Source organism: Manis javanica, chromosome 7 (assembly GCF_040802235.1).
Source record: "Manis javanica isolate MJ-LG chromosome 7, MJ_LKY, whole genome shotgun sequence".
Classification (NCBI taxonomy): Eukaryota; Metazoa; Chordata; class Mammalia; order Pholidota; family Manidae; genus Manis; species Manis javanica.
Window position 1 is genome coordinate 8,937,698 of NC_133162.1, and position 22,494 is coordinate 8,960,191.

Here is a 22,494-nt window from a genome sequence, read left to right on the forward strand (position 1 = left end):
TGGCCCACCCATAGCAGATGGTCAGGTTGTTAATGCAAGTTCAGTCTCTTTGTCCTTGTTTTTCTTTCTTACACAGTTTTGTGCCCTGTTATTTATGTATTCCTTTAAGCCACCTAAAGCCTTTACTCAAACAAGGTAAGAAATGATGAATGCATAGTCTGGTCATGACCAAGGCACTTTACCTATCCTTTGGACCCTAGACTTGTCCTTTTACCACAGTGAGACTGGTCATGCTCATTAGGAGGGGTTGTCTGGAGTCCTGTGGAAATCTGTATGGGTGAGCACCAGCCTCTGCTGTCACCTCTAGGCACATGGGCTGGTGAGATTCCTCCTCTCTCCCTTCCTGCTTCCCCTGCCTAGTTCAAATCCTCCTCTTCCCCCACCTGGGCCTCCGCACAGGTCTCCCTGCCTCCATTAGCCCCGCATCGTCACGGCATCCTTCACATAACAGCCTATGGGGGCTCAGCTAACAGCAGAGAGGGCCTTCTCTCCCCTCCCAAGCTGCAGGCTCTCTCCTCTGCTGACAGAACCAGCTGGAACCTGCTCACACAGCCTTTGATGTCTGCAGGGCCTGGGCTCACCCTAACCTCCTGCCTCGCCTTTCCCGTTTCTTCCCATGCCCCTTCCCCATTCCAGCCACATTGGGTCTTACTGGCCAAACATGTCCCAGTTTCAATGCTCCTCTGCCCAAAATCCCCTTCTCTCCCACCCTATGACAGCCAGAATCCTTCTGGGCTCAGCACAAAAACCACCTCCTCTTGTGAGTCTCCTTGATTGCTTCTCTTCTTATGCCCCTTCGCTTTGATTTACAGGGCTTCCTTCTTCCTGTACCTCTGCCTTCTCCCACCACTCCCCCCATGAAATTACAGGCTGCCAGGAAGCAGCCCTCTCAGCATAAATCCATCTCTTGAGTACCTATTATGTGTGGGCCTCTGTGGCTGGCTCTGGAAATAACTGCTATAAAGAGACAATGCTCCTCTCCTTCCCAAGCTCCTGGTCTCACTGTAAGCTGAGGTTACCAATCAGCAGAGGTGGAAACAGAGTGTGAATGGGGCACGCGGGAAGTTCAGGTCCCACTGCTCACTGGCCACCATGTTCTTTAGGTGCTGGCTTTTGCCAATGGAGATGCATAAGCAGAATTAGCTGGGCTTGGAGTTGGGGTGCAGAAATTTAATGCCCCAGAAGGCTGAAGCTTGCACGGTGCTTCTCCTTTCTCACTGTCAGGCTATTGGCGAGGCTGGACTGCAATGGTCAGGCTCCCCAGCCAGGGGCCATCCAGGCACAAGCTCACCTGTGCATGCATGAAATGACCATGATTCCAGCCGTGCCAAAGCAGATATCTGATGCAAGAGTCTGGGAACAGCATTGGGTGGAACCTCCACACACTGACTTCATCCCCTAAAGCTGGTAGCCTAGGCTATATGGGAATCAGATCTAAGTGGTCATCTGGGTGACTTTGCATTGGCTGAGAGCTCAGCCAAGATAACCTCAGAAGTGTCATCCAACACCTGGATTTGTGATGCTTTCAGAGTGAGTGACCCAGGGCATTTCTGTTCCATACACACACACACACACACACACACACACACACACACACACACACACACACACACACTGAGGCTTGTGCTGCCACATTCCTGCCAACTGCATCATCAGCCACTCAAAGGCAGGTGAGACCAGACCAGCTGTGTGCCAGGTCCACCTGGCTCTGACCTAGAATACCAACCCCACCACAGGTATCTGTAGAATCTTGAGCAAGACCCATCAGCTCAGGCAGGCCAAGGCTTGGTCATTGGTGCAATAATAGGTTGGGCTCACTGTCTCCAAAGCCCTCCTCACTCTGGCATTTAAAACAAGGCATGGGGTAGGGCGTGGCAAATGAAGAACCTGCCATCTTGGCAGCCTTTGATGTCCGCAGGGCCTGGGCTCACCCTAACCTCCTGCCTCGCCTTTCCCGTTTCTTCCCATGCCCCTTCCCCATTCCAGCCACATTGGGTCTTACTGGTCAAACAATGCTCCTCTGCCCAAAATCCCCTTCTCTCCCACCCTATGACAGCCAGAATCCTTCTGGGCTCAGCACAAAAACCACCTCCTCTTGTGAGTCTCCTTGATTGCTTCTCTTCTTATGCCCCTTCGCTTTGATTTACAGGGCTTCCTTCTTCCTGGTACCTCTGCCTTCTCCTACCACTCCCCCCACAGATAAGCCAGGGCCAGGGTTCTGAAGGCCAGAGAGGGCTTTGAACCTGGACCTGAGGTAAGGCAGCCAAGGCTGACCGACAGAAGGTGGCTGGGGGCCCGGCTCCAAGAGATAAGCTGGCTCCAGCTTTCAGGTCAGAGATACCTTCCCAGGCAACACCAAACAATAGCCGTCAGAAATGTCCTGTATAAGGAAGCTCTGACTTAGTAGTAAGTATGTGTCACAAGGCTTTGTGAGACAAATACGGGCGATACATACAATGGAAGGGACATGGGGCACCTCAGGAAACTCCTGACTTTTCCCCATCAACTGCAGGGCCAAAGCCAGATTCCGTGATGAGTCCCAGACTCTGCACAACCTGGCTCTGCCTACAGCCTCTGGTCTCCACCTCCCACAGTAGCCACCCTGCAGGTCTGGCCATGCTGACGTGCCAGAGCACCCTTCCATGACTCAGCGTGTCCTCTGCAGTCACATCCTGCATCTCTTGTTTCGTGGGGCATCTGTGTCCCTGACAAGGTTTCCCGATGCTCCAGAGTGAGGGTCTGGCCTGAGGCATTTCAGGGCCTCCCAGGAATGGGGCAGCAACTCAGAAACATCTGTGGGATTGAATCTGGCTGTGTGGACTCTACTCAAAGTGAGTTGAAACCTGCAGGGTCCTCAGGAGAGATCCTGCCCCTGCCCCTACCCTCCAGAGAGCAGCTTATGCTCTCTCTCTATCTGGATGGGAAGTTCATTCATTCTCTCAAATGACGAAACTGAGGCTTAGGGCAGAACAAGCCAGGCAGACCACCCCTGCCCTGTGTCTCCTGTGTTGAACGGCACTAGGAATTATGTATGAAATCGAAGAGCAATAAGATACCACTTCCGTGTTCAGGATGTTAGTGCATCAGACACACATTCCTGAAAAAGCCCAAGGGAAATGAATCCCATTTGGCTCACGTACCCTTTCTTAAGCATTAATGGGATAAAGGAATATATTACGGGGCAAAAAAAAAACACACAAGTCCTAAAAAATGCTCTTTCTAATCATAGGTACCAATGTTACTTGAAATTAATCATACAAACCACAGACTGTTCCATTTGGGAATCCCCGCCCTTCACTCCGCCCCAACTCTACCCATTTCCTGCGCTGGAGGCTGTTGGGCAGGAAGCCTTAGAGGACAGGGACCCTGCCTATCTGGTCCTCACTGTTCCCTGTTGTCTCGGAGAAGTCCAAGAAACTGTTTTTGAAGGACAGACGAGTGGATGAAGCTGTGATGGGCCCTAAGCAAACACCATCTGACCAAATGCCACTGAAGGGAGGGGGACAGGAGGGGCAGGACTATGGATGAGCAGTGGCAGTACCATCTCACCTGAGCAATCAGATAGGACAGTGTCAGTTAGGGGTGTAGGTTCTGGGGACCCTCGGCCTCCTGCCAGTCCTGGCTGCTCTGCTTGGGAGCTGTGCGGCCTTGGGCAAGTTACTTACTTCTCAAGTCCTCAGTTTCCTCATCTATAAAGAGAGCATAGAGATATACCACCTCCTAAGGCTGCAGGGAGGAAGGAGGTAATCCCTACAAAGAGCTGACAGCAGCATCTGACCATGGTCAAGGCTCCATCTCAAAGCTCTCACCCCCCAAAAGTCCTGTGAAGTAGGACTTGACAAGTGTCATTAGCCAACCCAAGGTGAATGCCTCCTGGTCCCCCAGCACATAAGCTACCCACGTGGGCCACCACAGTCTGAATACTCAGGATAAAGTCTATGCTCCAAAATGAGCAGTTGGATTCATGGAAAATTTTGACTTCAAAATCTTTGCATTTCTCTCACCTCGAAAAGATCTACAATGACTGTGTGTAACATTTATAAACAGAAAAATATGATTTACAAGAAAAAGCAAGGCTCTGTCTGAAATGAGTGGGAAAAAAGAGCCCTGACAGAGATGGGAAAAGTGGATTTGTCTCCAAATGGTCAGTCCATGTGTGTGCACACTAAATGGAGAGGCTTCTTTAGCCAGAGATGAACACAGTTAAGACTGATAAGCAAACATGGTTTGAGTGTGCGTGGGAAGTCATTCTGCACACGTGCAAAGGATCTCCTGGGTGTAGAAATCTCTCTCCTTTGCATTTCATTCCTGTGAGTCAAGAATCATTGGTTAAAATGAGCATGTTGCTGGGAGAAGTGGCTCAGTTGTAAGCTCATCACACATCAGTGTGAATTAGTGTCTCAGTCAGTTTGCAGGCTCAAAGCTGTGCTCTGTGCAAAGAACCCCCCAAATGTGCTAGCGCACAGAAGAGGGATGTTCCAGGAAATGGGCTGGGAGGGGCTCTTCCCATCTTGCCCAGGGCTGCCCCCCTGCCCCATGCCTCACCACGTTGCCTTACCTCTGAAACAGGCTGCTGAACTGGAGAATGTGAGCGGAAGCCAGGACCCCCAGCACGTCGTCCATGTCCATCTTCACCTCGCTCATGTAGAGGTTCTTCAGGGCCGTGGCGAAGGCTGGGAAGGCAGCATCCGAGAGAGCCGTCAGCAGGGGGCTCTGCAGCCGGGGTCCCTCACTCCCAGGCGCCCCCTCCTGGGTGCTGCATGCCCACCAGCTGGGCGGGCAGAGATGCCCTCAAGAGAAAATGCACCCGCTCTGACCTGGGCATAAACACCTCCCACCCGCCACCTCGGCTCCTCCCCAAAAGAGTTGAGGATAAAGCCAAAGAAAACCAACCTCCTGCTGAAAGCATGCTCCTGTAGGCCTGCCTAGAGTCCGTCCTTGGGGCTTCCCTCCCTACCTGGGGCCCGCAACCTGTGCAGAGGTGATTGCCCAAACATGTGTGGGATGCTGTGTGCATGCAGGCGCATTTTTTTCTCTGGAGATGACCGAGCTTACAGCAGCTTTTCCTTGGTCTGGGATTCTCAGAGGTTAAGGACTCCTGGGAAGAGCCAGGATAATTTGATAGCTTAGGAACTGAGCTCCCCTGACTAGGGAGCTGAGGGGCTCGGCCCATTCCAAGTCCTGCCTGATTCCAGGGAGCACCGCGTGCGGCCAGTATGCTGGGAGGACAACAGGCCTCCCCAGCCCTTAAGAGATGATCTCCCTACTGGCTGAATCACATGACCGCACGCTGTCGCACAGGCACAGAAGTCTGTTTCTAGAGGCCAGGATAGGGTGGGCTGGGGGGGAGGACCCTGCTGCTGGCAGCCTGCCCGCATGGAGAGTTGGGTCAAGTGCTGCCCGGGGGCAAGGGCGGGCCGCTTCCCTGGCAGTAGGGCCCTGGAAGGGCTGCTGCGCTGCCCCTGGGTGGGCCTGAGGGCCTGTTGCTTCATCCCCTCTGCATCCTCCATGCCTCTCCCCCAAGGACAGCACCTTTCTTTAGAAGCCCTCCACCTAATTCCATGCTCCCAAATTGTCCCGCCTCTTTCCCCTTCCACTCTTGGCGCTGCTCAGCTGCTTTTAACAAGGAAGCACTAAGCCCTGGGTGCCACCTGTTAGTTGTGTTCTGTGGTTTGTTTTTAAAATCTGGGAGGGCCGTGTGTGCAGTGGCATTCTCAGGAGAGGAAGACAGGCGACATTACCGACTTCAGTGACCAGGGGGTCATTGATCTTCAAGGAAATGATGATCTTCTTTACTGGGGTTCTTTCTTTGACTTTCTCAGGCGACCGAGCTAGAAGGCAACGGGATAAGCACGTGTGACAGTCACGTTGAACCGTGTAAGACAGACGCTCCCCCACCCTCCCACAACCGTGATGTGGGCACCGACCACCCTGCGTTTTGTTTCTGTTTGCTTGTTTGTTTAGTGGATACAGTTTTGAAATGATCGTTTATTTTGCATTAGCTGAAGCCTCACAAGCAGTCACACAAATAGTACGGGCAGCTCCTCCATGGCCCCTGGCCAGCTTCCCCCGATGATCCTGCACGGCCTCTGTGGCTGTCAGAACTGGGAAATTGATGCTCACACAGCATCTTAAGATGTTATCACCAACCCCCTGCCTCCCCTTCTCGCTCCGTTGCCACCCCCTTTCATCAGGCTGTGAGCGGCCGAGGGAGAGCAGGGGGCCTCTCCGCACCCCAACACCTCCCACAGACCCGGTACCAGGGGGAAGCCCAGGGACCACCTGCGGGAGGACGAGTGTGGGATGGGGGTGTCTGCCAGGAGGCTCCTGGAACTTTGCCCCACAGAGCTCCAGAGGACCCTCACCACTGAACAAAGGTTTTCCGGGGGAAGGATCACCACCAGCTCCCCTGTCTACTCGGAGTTGTTCTAAAATGTGATTTGCAGCACGCACCGCTCTCGGGTCTCCTGTGCCACCCCACACCCCAAGCACAAAATGAGCCCCCCCAGTGACCCCAGGGCCCTGCCATGAGTCTCCAGTTCACTGGGCTCCCAACCTGCCTCCTCAGGGCTTGCTCCCCAGGAAAGTCATGGGGCTCCCTCCCGCCTGCCTCAGGGCCCACCTGACCCTGAGTGTAAGGCAGCACCCCACCCCCACCTGCCCCCCAAATGACTTTCTGTTTCCTCCTAGGCTCATCCCCGTTGACACCACTGCCTGCTGTCACACCAGGTAGCTGTTGGCTCATTATCTGTCAGGCAGGCCCACTGGGTGGTTTACAGACCATGCCTTCCCCATGGACCCACCAAGCACAGGCTTGCATGCACTGGGGCTCAGGAAATACCAGCCAAATTAATGGAATGAATGGATTCCACCAGAATCCCAAGCCTAGTGAGCTCAAGGCAGGTAAAAGAAAAATGACGAGTCGGGGGCCAAAAAGTATGACACGCTTTGCAACTATGAAGACCAGGAGAAACCCTGCTTCCCCAGGCAAGCGGGCCTGCAGGGCCCCCCCTCAGCAGCCCCCAGCACCTGGCTCTGCCCGGGCTCTCATTCGGCAAGTATTTTAGAGTACCTACTGAGTGCCAGGCCTTGTTCCGGCTCTGGATATCACTCTCCTCTCCCGGATTTCTGCACAGCTCTGCTCTGCCAGTTACCCCCTCTGGGGGCAGTCAGCAAGATAGCACCCACAGGTGCTTGGCACAGCGTGGGCGCTCGGGAGCTGGGAGTTAGTGTCATGGTTTGCCATGCTGCTCCTCATGCTCTATCAGCATCTGGGGCTTGGGTCTGTCCCCTGGTCTCCCGACACTAAATTCCTAGCACAATGCCTAGCATAAATTAAGCACTCAACCTGTGTCAAAGGAAGGGAGGAATACCATTAGCTTGGCCAGAAGGGGTGGAAGAGAGAGTGCAACATTCCCTCTCTTTTACGTAAAATCTCAAAATCAGATAGGCAAGTGGTGCTTTGATCATGAGCTTGTGAGGTGTTCTGAAACCAAGGAGGGTCATTTGCCGTGAAAGAGGGATGTTCGCTTCTTGGGTTTTCTCCTGGAGAATAAACGTGTCCTGCTGAGTACAGCTGATCCTGGACGCTCAATGGGAAAAAAATCAACAGCTGGGACAGGCTCACGCAGCCAGCACAGGGTGGCTGGAGCAGAGGGGGCTGCATCTCCGCAGAGCCCACCACTCCGGGCTCGGTCACTCTCTGCTGCCAACTCCAGGCCAGCACACTGATGTTCTCAGGACCACGAAAACCTTAATTGCCGGGTGTGCGTACAAACCATCCTTGTGTGATGTGTTCTGCTTTGAAAAGCACACGAATGGCTCTGACTATTTCTGATGTACATCGTGGAGATGTGAGTCCCAGAGCCCGGTGCAGTGGGGGTGCTTGGGGGGAGTCTCTGGAAAGTTGTGACAGTCTGGACACTGCGGTTTGAGCTCTGCACCTACTGCGACATCCCCAGGCAGGCCCAGCCTCGAGCAGGGGCTGGGATCAGAGTGGCTGTCTTAGCAGGGCCCACCTTTCTTAGGGAGGCCATTCTAGACCCTCAGAGGTCATAACATTAACAGTAACTCTGTTTTCCTTTTCCAGAGTCCCTTGCTTTTCAATGTGCTCACTGCCTGGATCTCCATGGCCTCAAACTGGTTGCCTGGCGAGTGCTCTGACCTGGGCACAGGGATGGGAAGGAAGAGCTCAGCCCCACCCTTGCAGACGCTGTGACAGACGCTTGGGAAGAAGGGAGAAGACCACGAGTGGGCGTGAAGGCTGTCACCGTTCTGTGGGAATGCCGCAGGCCCCTCTCAGCTCCCAGCCCAGCTGGGAAGGGCTGACTCAGAGGCTTTGTGGCGGGGAAGATTCTGGCTGGCAGCCGGGCCCTCTCCAGGCTCAGGGTGGGGCAGCAGCTGGGGGCTCAGGCAGCCTGTCTGGCTCTGGAATAACAGAGCTTTGCTGCCACATCCTGGAAATGCAATCCCATCCTGACGGGCATGCTGGCTGGCTTCAGAGACCTTGAGTTTTCCATGGTACCTGCTTATGAGTCATCCTGAAGCCATGCCAGTCTACGTCACCTAAAGAGAAAGTCGGCAGTGTGGCTGAAGAGGAACTGGTGGGACATTGGGGATTATTAGGATACAAAAGAAGAAAAAGAGAGAAAGACTTGACCGAAATACTCTATAGAATGAGGTGGAGTTAAGGAAAGGGAAGATGATGTCCTGTTACCCATGTAAGCCTCTAACCAGCATACTGGGCCAAACAAGCCGCAGATGTCAGGCCATGCTTTCCTTCTAGAAAACCTATCAGAAGACTTAGTGCAACCCTTTTCCTCTTCCCAAAGAAGTAGGTAGAGTCTCAGTCTTAGCTGGCTAGACAAGACTGGTTATTATGAGAAAAATAACTGATATTTACTGGGTGTCAATACATGCCAGGCATTGTTCTAGAACTTCACATCTATTTCCTTCCCTACAAAAGCAATGTCATAGAACTGTTATTCCCTTTTACAGTTGAGGAGACTGAGGTTGAACCCCATGATGAGGTCACACCATGGGCCTTACTCTTAACCGCCAGAGTGACTTTGTTCCCCAAACAGATAAGTGAACGCCAAGCTGTGGTCTCTCAGACCAGGGGCCATGGGGGGCTCTGTGCTGTGTGCCAGTGAGAAAGTACCTCGCAGAATCTTCTCCAGCTCTTTCAGTGGGCTTGTGGTACCCCGTGCCAGGGCCAACAGGTAAAGGTTGGCCAAGGTCTTGGACTGGAAAAGCTGGGGCTGATGGAGTTCCCACCTGAAGCCCAGGCACTCGAGGATCACATCTGCAGAGAGAAAGCAGCGCTGAGCAAATGCCTCAATGACACCCCCACTGGAAGATGTGTTCACTTCTCCCATGCGCTCCATTCAATCCCAGTTATGAGCCGGCAAGCAGCAGGCGGCTTCACTAGGCCTTCCAGGAGGAAGTGATGAAGACCACAGGTGGGCCTCCAGGTGTTACTGGTTCCCAGCAGGACACGATGAGCAGACTTAGGACACAGAAGGAAGTAAGCATCCAAGAGAGCTGCAGACCAACAGCTGCAGGACTTCAGACGCCCAGGGGCTGCCCTCCACCCTGGGGAACTGGAAAAGGAAAAGGCTTCATGGGGCAGGGACACTGGCTGGACTCTTGAGGGGCCTCCCCTTGCCTTCCCCCCATTATAGTGTTTCTCTGTTGATAGTTCGGGCCAGGTACCTGTGGCAGCGGCCAGCCTGTGCTTTGTGGGGTGTTGAGCAGCCTCCCTAGCCTCTACGGATTAAATGTCAATAGCACCCATCCCATCCCCCCAAGTTGTGACAACTAAAAATGACTCCAGACGTTGCCACATGTCCCCTAATACCACTACCCTGTTCCCAGTTGAAAACTACTGGGCTATTGGTGCCTAATTATTGCCCTCCTGCGAGGCAACAGCAATATAGTAAAAGGTCCATCAGCAGAGAGGAGACTCCTCAGGAGCCTCACTTTCCTCAAGGGAAAGGGGTCCTCAGAAAGCCCAGCTCCCAGGTATGAAATAAAATTACAATGTGAAGAAGGATCTTTGCAAACTGTAAAGGGCTTTATGTGCGGGGTGTCACCATGGACAGTATCAATGACTAAAATGAGAGGAGACTTGGGTAGGATGGCGATAGAGGATCCGAGGATGCCAGGCCAGGGAAGGCGTGAGAGGCTGTGAGCAGGGGGATCTGCAGGCTAGACTCCTGGTAGGAAAAGGGATGGTGTTTGGAGGGATCCCCCAAAACCCTACATCTCAGAGCTGGACAGGCCCTTGAGGGCCACTAGCCCCATCTGTTTATTTCTTGGCTTTGCCATTATTTTGACCACATTACATTTGGTTGCTGTTTTCTCTCCTGCTACTAATACTGCTGTTCACAAGCTCTATCATACTGCTTGATGTTGGGATTCAGAAACTTGAGTTTGTATCTCAAATCTTGGCTCTGGTTTTGCTGGGCTAGAATCCTAACCCTTGAGGGTGATTTTAGGCAGGATAAGAATTGTGGATGAAGTGTGTCCCTTCGGTGCATGTCCACTTCCACTTTTAGGACAGTTAATGCCTGGCAGACATCATCGCTAACCCTAGAACTCCTTCTCAAGTCAAAATGTGGCCTCAGACGACTCCTCAAGGCTCCCAGTCAACCAGAGTTGACAGGTGAGAAGAAATTCATTACCCCTCCTGGGAAGGAGGCGGCGCTGACCTCAGGCAGCCACACCATGGGGTGGGACGTCACCCAAAAATCTCCATTAAGGGATTGACTGTCCAGACTCCTTGTGAGCCCAGGAAGCCTTTCTCCAGCGGGACAGACCTAGTCTGGTTCTTGATTCTAACTCAAAAAAGTCCTGTTGGACATGTGCAGATGTGATGTCCAAGTCATGACTGGCTCAAGCTAAGGGGCAGAGAACAGGTGTCCCATGCTTTAAAAAGTGTATTTATTTACATCAGCATGTCTGTCATTATTGTGACCATTAGCATATGAAAATGTGTTTGACAAGCTTGGTTTTATTCATCATTTCATCATGCATTTGACAAATATTTACGGCACCTATTTTATGTAAGACACTGTGGAGTGGGCAGAAATTTATGGACTAGTGACATGGCCTATGGTCTGGTTTCCTTCCACAGAGCCCAGAAGCTGCTCCTGAGGTCAGCGACATTTTGACTGAATCCATTGGTGACAAGAACTCACCTGCCTCCCCGCTTCGGATGGCCTTGCTCTGCAAATTCTCGGAGAAAGTTTTCTGAATGTGTGAAATGCAAAGCCTCAAGAAAAAATGCAAACAAAATATCCTAGAGTTAATACTGACATTTCTCCCCACCTACAACATATATCATTCCACTATAAGCATCCTTAATGCATTCATTAATCAATCTTATGTCTCGCCCCTTGGTAGTTTCCTCAGGTCATCATTTGTCTGATCTGATAAACTGTAAACTCTGTCTGATGGCCGGCTCAAAACATTAAGTCCAGTTTTCAGTTTGTGGCTAGGCCTTACCAAAGAGATTTTTGACTGTATGCTGCCCTCTTCAAGTAGAGAGGGTGGCTACAGGTGACTCAGCCTTAGGAAGGCTTTTGAGATGTTTATCTACCAGGAGCAGTGGATCTGATCCAAGTCAGCCTCTATTCTCCCCGGCCGCCCCCCACTGGTGGTTTGGGTCATAAGTCTGGGAAGAGCTGACCAAGGTCAGGAGTTCAGATCATGATCTCAAAATGGAGCAACAGACTTTGGAAACTATGGGGTGGAGCCCGTGAGCTCAACTACCCTCGCAAACATCACTGTGATTGGCTGAGCCTGGAGAGGCCAGACAACAGAAATGACCACGTTGCCTTCTCCTGGTGTCATAGCTACTTGCCAAGATATACCATTTATCATGCAGGCTCTGCAGATTCCAAGGGCTTGGTTCATTTTAGGTCCACTGGAAAAATTCATGGAATAAAAGGCATCTGTGAGGTGTCCTCTTCACTGGTGGGGACTAAATGGCCTGTGATGAATTGGCATGTGGGGATGCTGGGACTGTGCTATTAGGCTGGGGGCTTCATCCGTCAAGTCACGACCCACAATGGAGAAATGAGAAGGAAGGGAGAAATTCTGTGTGCTTCCTATGGACATATGGGCTTCCTGCAGCAAACCATCCAAAGGGCTTTCAGCTTGATGCTTGCATAATCCCCGTTTGATTTTCTGCCCCTTAACTTTGACTTTGGCCATGTCACTTGCCTTGGCTAATGGGAAGTCAATGGACATGATGCAGATGATGTTTGGAAAGGCACTTGTGCAGCCGGGCTTGTCCTTATGCTCTCTGCTGTCCCCAGGACAAGATCGTGCCTGGGGAGCCCACCGTCTCAGGAGGAGGATGAGAGGCCCCTGGAGCCCAGCTGAGCTGAGTGATGACTGGGTACACGGTGATCAGCCTGCCCAGAGTGCCTGCCTGCCTAGCCTGCCTCTGGACACCCAGGTTCCCAGCACCACCAAGGAGAGAGGCAGATTCATTGTGTTGCAGGCAAGGTACTTTGATTTGGGGAAGGTATACTGAGAGGCAGAGTGAAATATGGGTTGTTGGCTGGCAGGTCACAGGACTGACACACCCCAAAATGAAGTCACCAGGATCCATAACTAAAGCTGCTGCTCAGGCTATAAAGATAACAGCTCCCTTTATTGATCATCTACTATTGGCCAGAAACAGTGCTAAGCATTTTCAATGTACTGATTTAATCGTCAAGATTTATTTCTCTTCAAGGGAGATGCTATTATCACTACTTCACAGATAAGGAAACAGGCTCAGAAAGGTTAAGCCACTGGTGAAAGGTCACAGAACTAGTAAAAGAGGAGAAGGAATTCTGTGTCCGACAGACTGCTCCCAATAGCCCTAAAGCCCCACACTAACTGCCATTGTCCTCAGGTTTCTGTGCCTTTCAGGCCACCAACCTAGCTGAGCTCAGCAATTCCACAAACCAACTCCCAGAGGCCTCCACTCCTACTGCCCAGCGGCCCTCTGGATCAGTTTGCCTATATTCCCAGGCCCAGCCCCAGCCCCAGCACCTCCTTGCCCTGCCTGGCCCTGGCACTAAGGGGCACAGGGAGCTTGAACCCTGACTTCTTCAAGGCTCTAACCAAACAGAATAGAAAATAAAGTCAAGATGATTTAAGGCTATCAATATCCAGTGCCAAAAGTAGCAACTCACAGCACTCAATTTTTCCGAGCTGAGGTCACCAGAGAATTTAGACACCAAACACAGATGGATTTTCATTTATTCAAATATGTGTAGTATAGTCATGTATGGGGGTGGAGGGCTGGCCTGTGCAGGGAGGGCAGTGGCATCAGTGAAGGTCCAAAGCACAGGGAGGTGAAGTGGGGCTTCTGCAATAGGGTCCAGTTCTGTGTCCCCAGGAGAGGCAGGATAGAACCCATAACATGGAAAAGTAACGTTTAAGCCTGCTGCTTAGAATACCTTGAGAACTGTGTGTGTGTCTGTGGGGGTGGGGGTGGGGGCAAGGGGTGGTGAGCCAGCTTCTCACAAATGGGAAATGCACATTCGTGAGAGGGATCTGGGCCCTGGGCCAGGACTAGCTAAGTTTGTTTGCCAACAAATCAGTTGATAAACTTGCAACAGAATCCTGTTAGGATCTAAAGTTCCTAATGCAAAGGAAATCTAGGGGGGAAAAAAAGGCCAGTCTTTCTCTGCATTTTTATCACTACCCACAGCCATTCTCAGAAGAAGTAGTCACACGACCCTGTCTGTCCCTAAAGGATGGTCCCAAAGGCAGCCCTACTTACCAGTGTGCCACGGGACCGCCCATCTGCCCCAGCAGAGTGGCCCAGCCATGGGGCACTTCCCAGACATGCAGCTCACTGGCATGGGGAGTTCTCCCTACCTGTCCGGGTTCTTCAGAGCTTCCTCAAAGTCTACGTTCAAAGACTTGCTTGTCTGAGAAAGTGCCAGTAAGCCTCCGGGGAACTGCTGTCTGGGGAAACGCCACCGGTTCGTTGAGCCAGCTATCCTGCGTTCCAGCTGAGATCTGCGCTGCTTGGGAAACAAAGACAGGGAGAAAGTCTTATTTTAACCTCACATAAATGCCAGGTTTTCCAAATTATACAGCAGAAAGAAAGTAGAGACAACTTTAAGAACAGTTAATTTTCAAATATGGCCAGTATGTCTCTCAAGCCATCTTCTCAAGGCAAATATACTGTATTCAGTACACAGAGGATTTCAAGCTATACAGTAATTTAGGATCTAGGACGGGAGGTGCCAGAGGTGAAAGTCAGGGAGACAGACTGTTCCTTTGCAGGCAGCTCTGAAGAACCCACAAACAGGGACAGGACTGTACTTTAGGAAACTTCTCTGCAAGTACTTATCCTAACATGTGATTCAGAGAGATGCCATACTGAGCAGATCCTGGGCAGGGACTGGCTTTTATTATTATGGTAAAATTCACAAGACATGAAATTCACCATTTTATAGTGTATCACTTAGTGGCATATAGTACACTTACAATGTTGTACAACCAGCACTGCTACCTAGTTTAGATCATTTTCATCACCCAAAAGGCTACCTTGTACCCATTGTCACTCCCAATTCCCCCTCCCCCAGTTCCTGGCAACCATTAATGGGCCTTCTGCCTCTATGGATTTGCTATTCTGGATATTTTGTGTAAATGGAATCATACAGTATGTGGGCTTTTGTGTCTGGCTTATTTCACTCAGCATAATGTTTTCAAGTTCATCCATGGTGTTGCATGCAGCAGCACTTCATTCCTTTTTATGGCTGAGTAATATTCCATTGTATGGCTAGACCACATTTTGTTTATCCATTCATTAGCTGATGGGCACTTGAGTTGTGAATAATGCTGCTATGAACATGCATGTAAAAGTTCCTGTTTGAACACCTATTGTCAATTATTTTGGGTATATACCCAGGAATGGAACAGCTAGGTTATTGGGAAGGGACTTTTGCTTAAACATTTTCTTGAGGTATCAGGGCTTCAGCAATTTCCGTAAGGGAACAGTAGAGTAGCCAGCATGAATGTGAACCTCAGATGAACCTAGCCAGGAAAAGTGCACCATGACAGTCCCGTAGGAATGGGTTCAACTGATCCTAAGCCAAGCCAGGCACCAGCAGGATACTGGGGAAACCAGGAGCCATGGATTGAAAGACCTGAGTTCAAATCTTGTTATCATTATTAACTAGTTGTGACCTTGAGCAAGTCATTTAACCTTTTGAGCCTCTTGGTTCCCATGGGATTGACACGGAGAATGAGAATGATGTTGAAGGTAGTGATGATATTAACATGATAAATGGAATAAAGATTGGGAAATATGCTTTAGTATAGTGCCAGGTAATTGAAAGCTGCGGAATGTGAATCTAGAGGTAATCCTGCATGAAGTGGGAGACACAGTCAGCCCAGAAGGCACGGCTGCTCTGCCAGCAAAGTCCCCCAGGAAGGTCTGAGGTGCTCAGTGGTGCGGGACCTGTGCCCTTGTGGAAACCTCCCCATACAACTCTCAGCATGTGTACTACACACCCTCTTGCGAAACCAGTTTACTTACCAGATTCATCTTCGTGAATGATACTGGCGATCACGCACAAGGCGGTGGAAAGAGCACCTGGAAAGGCAAAAAAAAAAAAATGGTCACATTCACATTTTCAAAACATTTCCAAAAGGTCTCTTCAAAATAGGAGATTGATGTAAAGGATCTGTATTTTGCTGCAAAAGTAATAATGAGTATAGGTTATTTATTAAATCAAGAGAGTGTTTTTTCTAAAGCACAGTAGTGGACTGACAATTCTCTGTGATTGTGCTGGAAATGGGGCTCAGATAAAGCAAAACAGAGACAACCCACGATTCTTCACAGCCAAGGGATAAGAAACAAAGGAGGGCTGTAAGTAGGCTGATGATTCAATTGGCTGCTGGTGATGGTGCCTGGGCTCCTGGATGCCTCCTGCCTCCCAGCCTGGAGCCCCCGAAGATGGCCTCTTTGTCTCCACCGTGGCTGAAAAGTACCAGCCGTACTTACTGTTCTGAAGCTCCTCATCCACCACAGGTGCGTCTACAAGGGAAGCTTCTCGAATGGAGGCACCCGGGTTGCATCCATCTCTGAATTACAGGATCGCTGGGGGCTGTTCACCTTCTGAGTCTCAATCCTGAGCGTGCTTATGACATTTGGGGCTCACCCTTTTCTTCTTCTGGGCCAAGGTGCTTTGTCTGGGGAGCTTGCCTTTGGTTTCCTGGGATGTGGGCACCATGGCAACATCAGGGAAGGTTCTGAGCACTTCCTGTTCCAGGCCTCTTTCAGCACAGCTGGGGGCACACCGAGGGGGGCATCTCACAGAGAACCGAGATGCTGCACACTTCCTCGTCAGCCTCCCTCCCTAGGAGAGCGCTGGCTTTCCTGTTTCCGCCGAGCGCCAGGTTTCCTTACAGCACCTGAGATGACCCGGAAGATTTCTTAAAGGGCCTCCTCAAGAATCAACTCCCAAATCCTCAGGTTTCGTCTGTAAAATGAGAAGAGCAGACTAGAAGCTTTGGCATTTGCCTCCTAGCTTTGGCATTCTGGGGGGCTCTATTTCCAGCTCTAGTGTTCAGAAACGTTTAGGCAAAAAAAAAAAAATTGTTGAGTTTTACTTTAATAAAAGCTATGCCTGATGATTAATTTTGTTGATAGATGACTTAATCTGCTCTCTCAGGGAACTAAACTGCCTAAAAGTCAGGGACAGGGCCAAGGGTCTTCCATCTTGGGACCAGTCTTGCAGGGTCCTTAGTGACCTGGTCTGCAGAAGCTGTGTCCTCAGCTAGGTGGTGGAGAGGCTGGAGGCTGCCTCCATCCTGCCTGGGAATCTTGGACCCCCGCCCCAGGGCTCACAGAAATCCCAGCTACAGTACTGGTGGCCTGGAGCCAGAGCAGCTCCTAACACCTGGGACCAGATTCCTCAACAGCCTCTCCTGAGCCATGTAAACTATCAAGCGCAACAGGAAAGTAGCTGCCCTGCCTATTGTATCTGTGTTCTGGAAACTATAAAACACTCCAAAAATCCCCAGGTCTTTGATTCTACTTCTCCTGACACCCACATCCTGCTCTGCAGAGTAGATGGCCACTGTGGAGCGTTCTAGGGTGGCTTACACACTCCTCCATTCCCACAACCAAGCTTGGCCTTTAGGAAGTGCTCAAAAAACTTTTCTTGACTTGGATAATTAGATGTACCTGTCTCTATCCCCAATCAGCCTTTGCACATGGGTGAGCACTCCATATACGTGTGTGTGTGTGTGTATACACATGTTCGTGCATGTGTGTGTGTGTGTCTATTTCTGTGTGGGTCATGGTCCCAAGTCAGCAGATAACCGTGCACAAATGGACAGATTCACTCTCTCTGGGCCGCTCCCTCCTTTCCCCCCGAGCTTTTCCCAGCCACCTGTCCCTGGAATAGGCCCCCATATAAGGTCTCAATTAGAGAGTTTGAAACACATTGTGCTGAACTACCTCGTCCATTGGGGGCCAGCCTGGGATGCCTTCCTGGGACCGCATCTGGGGCTCAGCTGAGAGTAGGTCCCTGGGCGCTCTCTAGTAGCCACTCTGGGGAAGCGTCCCATGGTGCCACACTCCCTGGTGTCACTAAGCTGGACCCCTAGCCTTGGCTGGGGGCACCATTACCTAAGGAGTCTGAGCTCAGGGGTCCAGGGCCTTTAGCCCACACCCAAAGCCCTCTACAGGTACATCTCTCACAGAGCTCTGGGAGGTGGACTATTAACTAACATCAAAGACAACAAATATATGGAAATTGCCCCCACATTTCTCTGCAGGCCCTATCCTGGTGGTGCCCACTGTGCACTAACCAGGACCAAGAGGCCCAGACAAGCCAGAATTCCCAGGAGCAAAGGCCTTTGGTGGCTCAGACACCAAACCTCGTTGAGTGCAGCTCCCACGCCACAGTTAATGGGGAATTCCAGTGGGAGGTCCATCTTCTTCTTCAACACTCCAGGGATGAGGAGCTCTCCACCTTCCCAGAGAGTCTATTTTAGCCTGCTCCATCGAGCCACCCAGATGCAGAGGTGGTGGAGTACATGGGAAAGAACACCCAATCTTGACCCTGGTTCTGGTCCTAACCACAGACATCACCTTAACTTCCCTTGGTGGAAAGTAGACCCAGAGTGCCTGAGAACTGGTGGTTTGCAGGATCCACGCGTCAGAGCTCAAGTGCAGTTGCTAAGGATGCTCATTCCGAAAGTCAGGGCCCAGGACACTGTATGTGCGCAGGGAGCCTCCTGCAGTCCTCAGATAGGATCAGCTGGCTCCCAAGGTCGGGGGGGAGGGGCTGTCTGTGCACCCAGGTCCAGCCTGCTGCCTGGGCTGATCACGTGTGTAGACCAATCTTCTGGCTGAGGCAGTGCATGAGAAGGAAGACAGGCAGGTGGGGCTTGCACGAAGCAGAAACAAAGGGAGGGCGCTGCCCTTGAACTGAGTCCTATCTGGCCAGGGGTGGGGGGCTCTCTGTGATAAGGAAGTAGTGCTGGCCTAGGTCAGACACTGGCCACTAACTTGGGAAAGTCCTCTCCCTGGCTCTGGGCTTCTAGTTTTCCTCATCTGCAAACAAAGTTCAGACAAAATGACCCCTTAGCTGCATCCACGCTGATCCTATTATTCCCAGACTTGCAAGTCTGTGCAGCCAGGACTGGGGAGGAGGGTGGTCGGTGACAACTGCACTGGCCCGGGGCTTGCTCATTCACTCATTTAGGTGAAGTATGGGTGTCGAGTCTGTGCTCGGGGCTGGGGGGTAAAATGGGAGCAAAGTGAGGGATGAGCGCTGCCTTTGCAACTCCATATCCTCACATCAACCTGGACATTAAGTTACTTAAACATTTTCTTTAAATTATTTGATCAGTGAAATAACTATTGGTATGCTGGTCTATCTGTCTTATACCTTAAACTAACTATGTAACTATTTTTAAAAAGGCATGTGTTGAGTGGCCCTTAAAAATGCCCCTGTGAGGATCACAGCATGCAAGGCGATGGACAAGGCAGGGGTCAGCTCAGGGAGCTGCAGGGACTCGGAGGAGGTGCAACTGACTGCCTTAGCGTGCCTTCTTCTGACGCTCTGCTATCCTCTGGTCTTGCTGGCGCTGGAGGGGCCGTCCCTCCCAGGGCTGGCCGGTTCCCAGACAGCAAAGGACTTGTCTGTGAGCGAGCCTTTCATTTGCAAACCAACTAATCCAGAGCCCATATCCCCTGCACCTTCTTTACTGCGTTCTCAGACTCAGAGCCACTGTTCCCCTGCCTTAATCACCCCAGCGCCAGGGACCAGGTAACTTGAGAGAGCCCCAGTGCCCCAGAACCTCTGAAATGACTCAAACCAGCCAATCTGAAGCCTGCTTCCCCTGCCTCACCCATTCCTTCCCCCAGGAACCACAATAAGGACTCGTGCACGTCTTCCCCTCGCTCCCTCTACCTCCTGACCAACCCTGGCGCTTGCCCATGTGGCCTTGTGTGGCATGGCACCCCCCCCACATCAGTGACCACCTCCCTCTTTTTTTACCCCCCTTCCCCACCCACCCACTCTCTGTCTTCACAAGGTAATCTTACTAGCTCAATAAAGCCACCTTTAACTTGAGAGCTCCAAGGAAATGCTAGGCTGAAAAAAAAAACACATTAGCTCAAGATTTCAACTGACTTGGCAAATGAGTTCTGAGATGGTGAGAATCTCAAAGGTTATAATGCCGGCTGCCAGGGGAGCTTTGGAGGGCGGATCATGTGCTGGTGTCTCCAGCTCTTACCTCTCACTCAGCAAAGCCAAGTAATTTAAATCATTCTCTGCAGTCAGCATGGGGGCAAACATTTGCAAGCATTATGTAGCCTTACAGAAACTGAGTGTAGGAGAAAATGCAGCTGACCTCACCCCTTGGGGTCCTGGAGGCCAGGCACCAGGCACACCGGCCCTGCGGATGGGTACTGCGAGGCAGCCAAGTGTGCAGGTGGCTAGAGGCCAGCCCGGGGCAGTGCTTCCCAGACTAGGCTGGGCTAACAGGCAGACTGGTATTAGCAAGGGGCCAGATCCTGGGCCCCAAAGGGTACACAGACTGAGGGTGGGTGGGTACGTGTGGGGTTATGTTTTAGTACAACCTGAGTGGAAGACTATTTGGCAACGGGGTTCCCAAACTTTAAAAATGTGTATAACCTTGAGAAGGAGAAAAGCGGCCTGCGACCTCCAGGAGCTGGCCTGGCACCCCACCCAGGCCTTGCTCTTCTCCTGCTGAACACAAAGCATTTCACAGAGCATCAGTGCCAGACCTGCCAGACCAGCCACACCGGCGTGGGTCAAGAAAGCAAGACTACCCTGCAGTGTCTGAATAGGCAGATGAACATTGCCAACTGCAAAAGGGATTCACCAACCTTCTAGCCTGGCTAATACACATGAGCAGCTATTGCTTCTTTACCAGTTACAGCTTTACTGTAGTCTCATCTCATCTTCGCTCCTTCTAGATGAGATTTACTGAGATACGGTGCAAGCATTGTCTCTGCCCTCCCCAAACCACCTGACCCGCGTCAGGATCCCGTACGCCAGGCCTCCCTTACTGAGGCCCCACAGCTCCCCCTGGAGGGTGTCCTCCCTCACTGCAATAAACCCAACTTAGCCACTGGGATGCCTGGTGACCTCTGGCTGGAGTACAGTGACATACCAGGTTGGCCACTTTAGGAATTTAACCCAAGGAAAGGCTCACGTTCACAGGCGTATGTGCATAAGGAAACTCACTGCATAATGACAACACAGCACTGGACACGATGTGAATGTCCATCCGTGGGTCATTGGTTAAATACATTTTGGTACCATGGATCATATGTAGTCATTCAAAATGATGGCAAAGAGCTATATTTACTGATACAAAATTTTACCATAATATGATGACCACATTACAGTATGAAGTGAAAAAAAGTTACCAAATGGGATGCAAGGCTCTGCAAATGGCTGTGCCAGTGCGGTACCACCTGACTCCAATGATCTCACTTTCATAAAGCTAAATAAAGACTGCATATACTGAGAAAAATAAACACTAAAATGTGAAAAATGATAATCTCTTGGCTTGGGGATTATGGTTTCTTTTTTCTTTCTTACCTGCATTTCCAGACTTCCAGCAATGAAAATGTTTTACTCAGTATAAAAGCTTTCAGGAGCTGGGAGCTGGGCTGTTCTGAGAACATAAGTGGTCAGCATCTGTGGTGAGGGTGGAGGAGTGGGTCTGTGCTGGACAAGCAGGCATCTGGCTGTGGCTGAGCCCTGAGGGGTGGCCGAGGTGCTGGCATTGGGAGAGGAGTTCCCTGTCCCAGCTTAGGGATGCTGTCCGGTGAGGCAGACTGTGGGGACCGAGGCTGGGATTCCCTCGCAGAAGGCCAGGCAGTGTTGGTACAGGCGTGTACCTTGTACTGCCTGGCAAAACGCTGCATCCATGTGTAGCTCATGGATTATAGATGCAATTACATTAGAGATGGGACCTGCCCACCTGCCCTGTCCCCACCCCAGTAAGGCTGCCTAGCCCAATGTGAGGAGAGCAGCCCATAGCCACTGTGCCTGGGCAGGAGGGCCATTTGAGCTGACGGCCATCAGGGGCTGGGGTCTGCTTTCCAAGCTTACACCCCACACCACTTATCCTTCCTAGTGATATGTATGTGTGCCCCCCAGATACCTCCATGTCCTAACCATGGCTCCCTGACAACATGACCTTATTTGGAAACAGGGTCTTTGCAGATGTTGAGAATCTTGAGAAGTGGTCATCCTGGGTTTAGGGTAGGCCATAAATCCCATGACTGGTGCCCTTATAAGAGAAAGGAGAGGAAGATTTGGGACACAGAGGTCACGTGAAGCCAGAGACTGGAGGGATGCAGCTGCAAGCCAAGAACGCCAAGGACTAGGGCCAGGACAGCAGCTGGGAGAGGGGCACTAACATACCCTCTCAATGCCTGCAGAAGGAACCAGCACAGCTGACCCTTTGGTTTTGGGCTCTGGGCCTCCAGAACTGTGGGAGCTGCTAGGTTTGCAGTGATTTGTTACGGCAGTCCTGGGAAACTAAGACCACTCCTCACCCTCTCATTCCCCCAAACACCCACCCTTCAATCTGGTGGGTGAAATAAATCATTTTTCACCCTTCAATCTCCCTAAGAAAGTTAGGAGCAATTACGGAACCTCATGCCTGGCACACCCCTGGTTTAATCTCCAAAGTGGCCTAATTACCTGCCTCCCACCATAATCGCTTGCCGCTTCCTTGTCCTTTAGAGGGAATGGACAATCTTTCGAGGTTGATCTTCACACATGAAGAGACTGGACAGGAAGAGTGGGAGCCTGCTACCTCCTCGAGCCCATGAAGGGAAAGAGATTTCATCCCCTAAAGTCAGAGACTTTATAAAAACAAAATCTGAGCTGATTCAGTACACCACATAATCGTTTAAGTAGCAAGTCAATATTTCTCATTAGGTTCATCTTACAAACACAGTCACGAGAATGA

At 51.2% G+C, this 22,494-nt stretch overlaps 1 protein-coding gene across 4 annotated transcripts in view; it reads right to left on the reverse strand.

The window, feature by feature from the left end:
• The window catches only part of BTBD16 (BTB domain containing 16), a 42,939-nt gene extending 26,244 nt beyond the window's left edge, over nucleotides 1-16,695 (reverse strand). Inside the window, exons 1-7 of one of the 4 annotated variants that reach the window (XM_073240254.1) lie at nucleotides 16,025-16,695; nucleotides 15,557-15,613; nucleotides 13,885-14,036; nucleotides 11,202-11,275; nucleotides 9,161-9,304; nucleotides 5,742-5,831; nucleotides 4,559-4,673 (exon numbers count right to left, since the gene is read on the reverse strand). In XM_073240254.1, coding sequence (XP_073096355.1) covers nucleotides 4,559-4,673; nucleotides 5,742-5,831; nucleotides 9,161-9,304; nucleotides 11,202-11,275; nucleotides 13,885-14,036; nucleotides 15,557-15,565 — 584 coding nt within the window. In that variant the 5' untranslated portion in view covers nucleotides 15,566-15,613; nucleotides 16,025-16,695. The remainder of the gene's footprint in view (nucleotides 1-4,558; nucleotides 4,674-5,741; nucleotides 5,832-9,160; nucleotides 9,305-11,201; nucleotides 11,276-13,884; nucleotides 14,037-15,556; nucleotides 15,614-16,024) is intronic. The other 3 variants (XM_073240252.1, XM_073240253.1, XM_073240255.1) reach the window with 3 other exon arrangements.
• Between the last annotated feature and the right edge of the window lie 5,799 nt (nucleotides 16,696-22,494).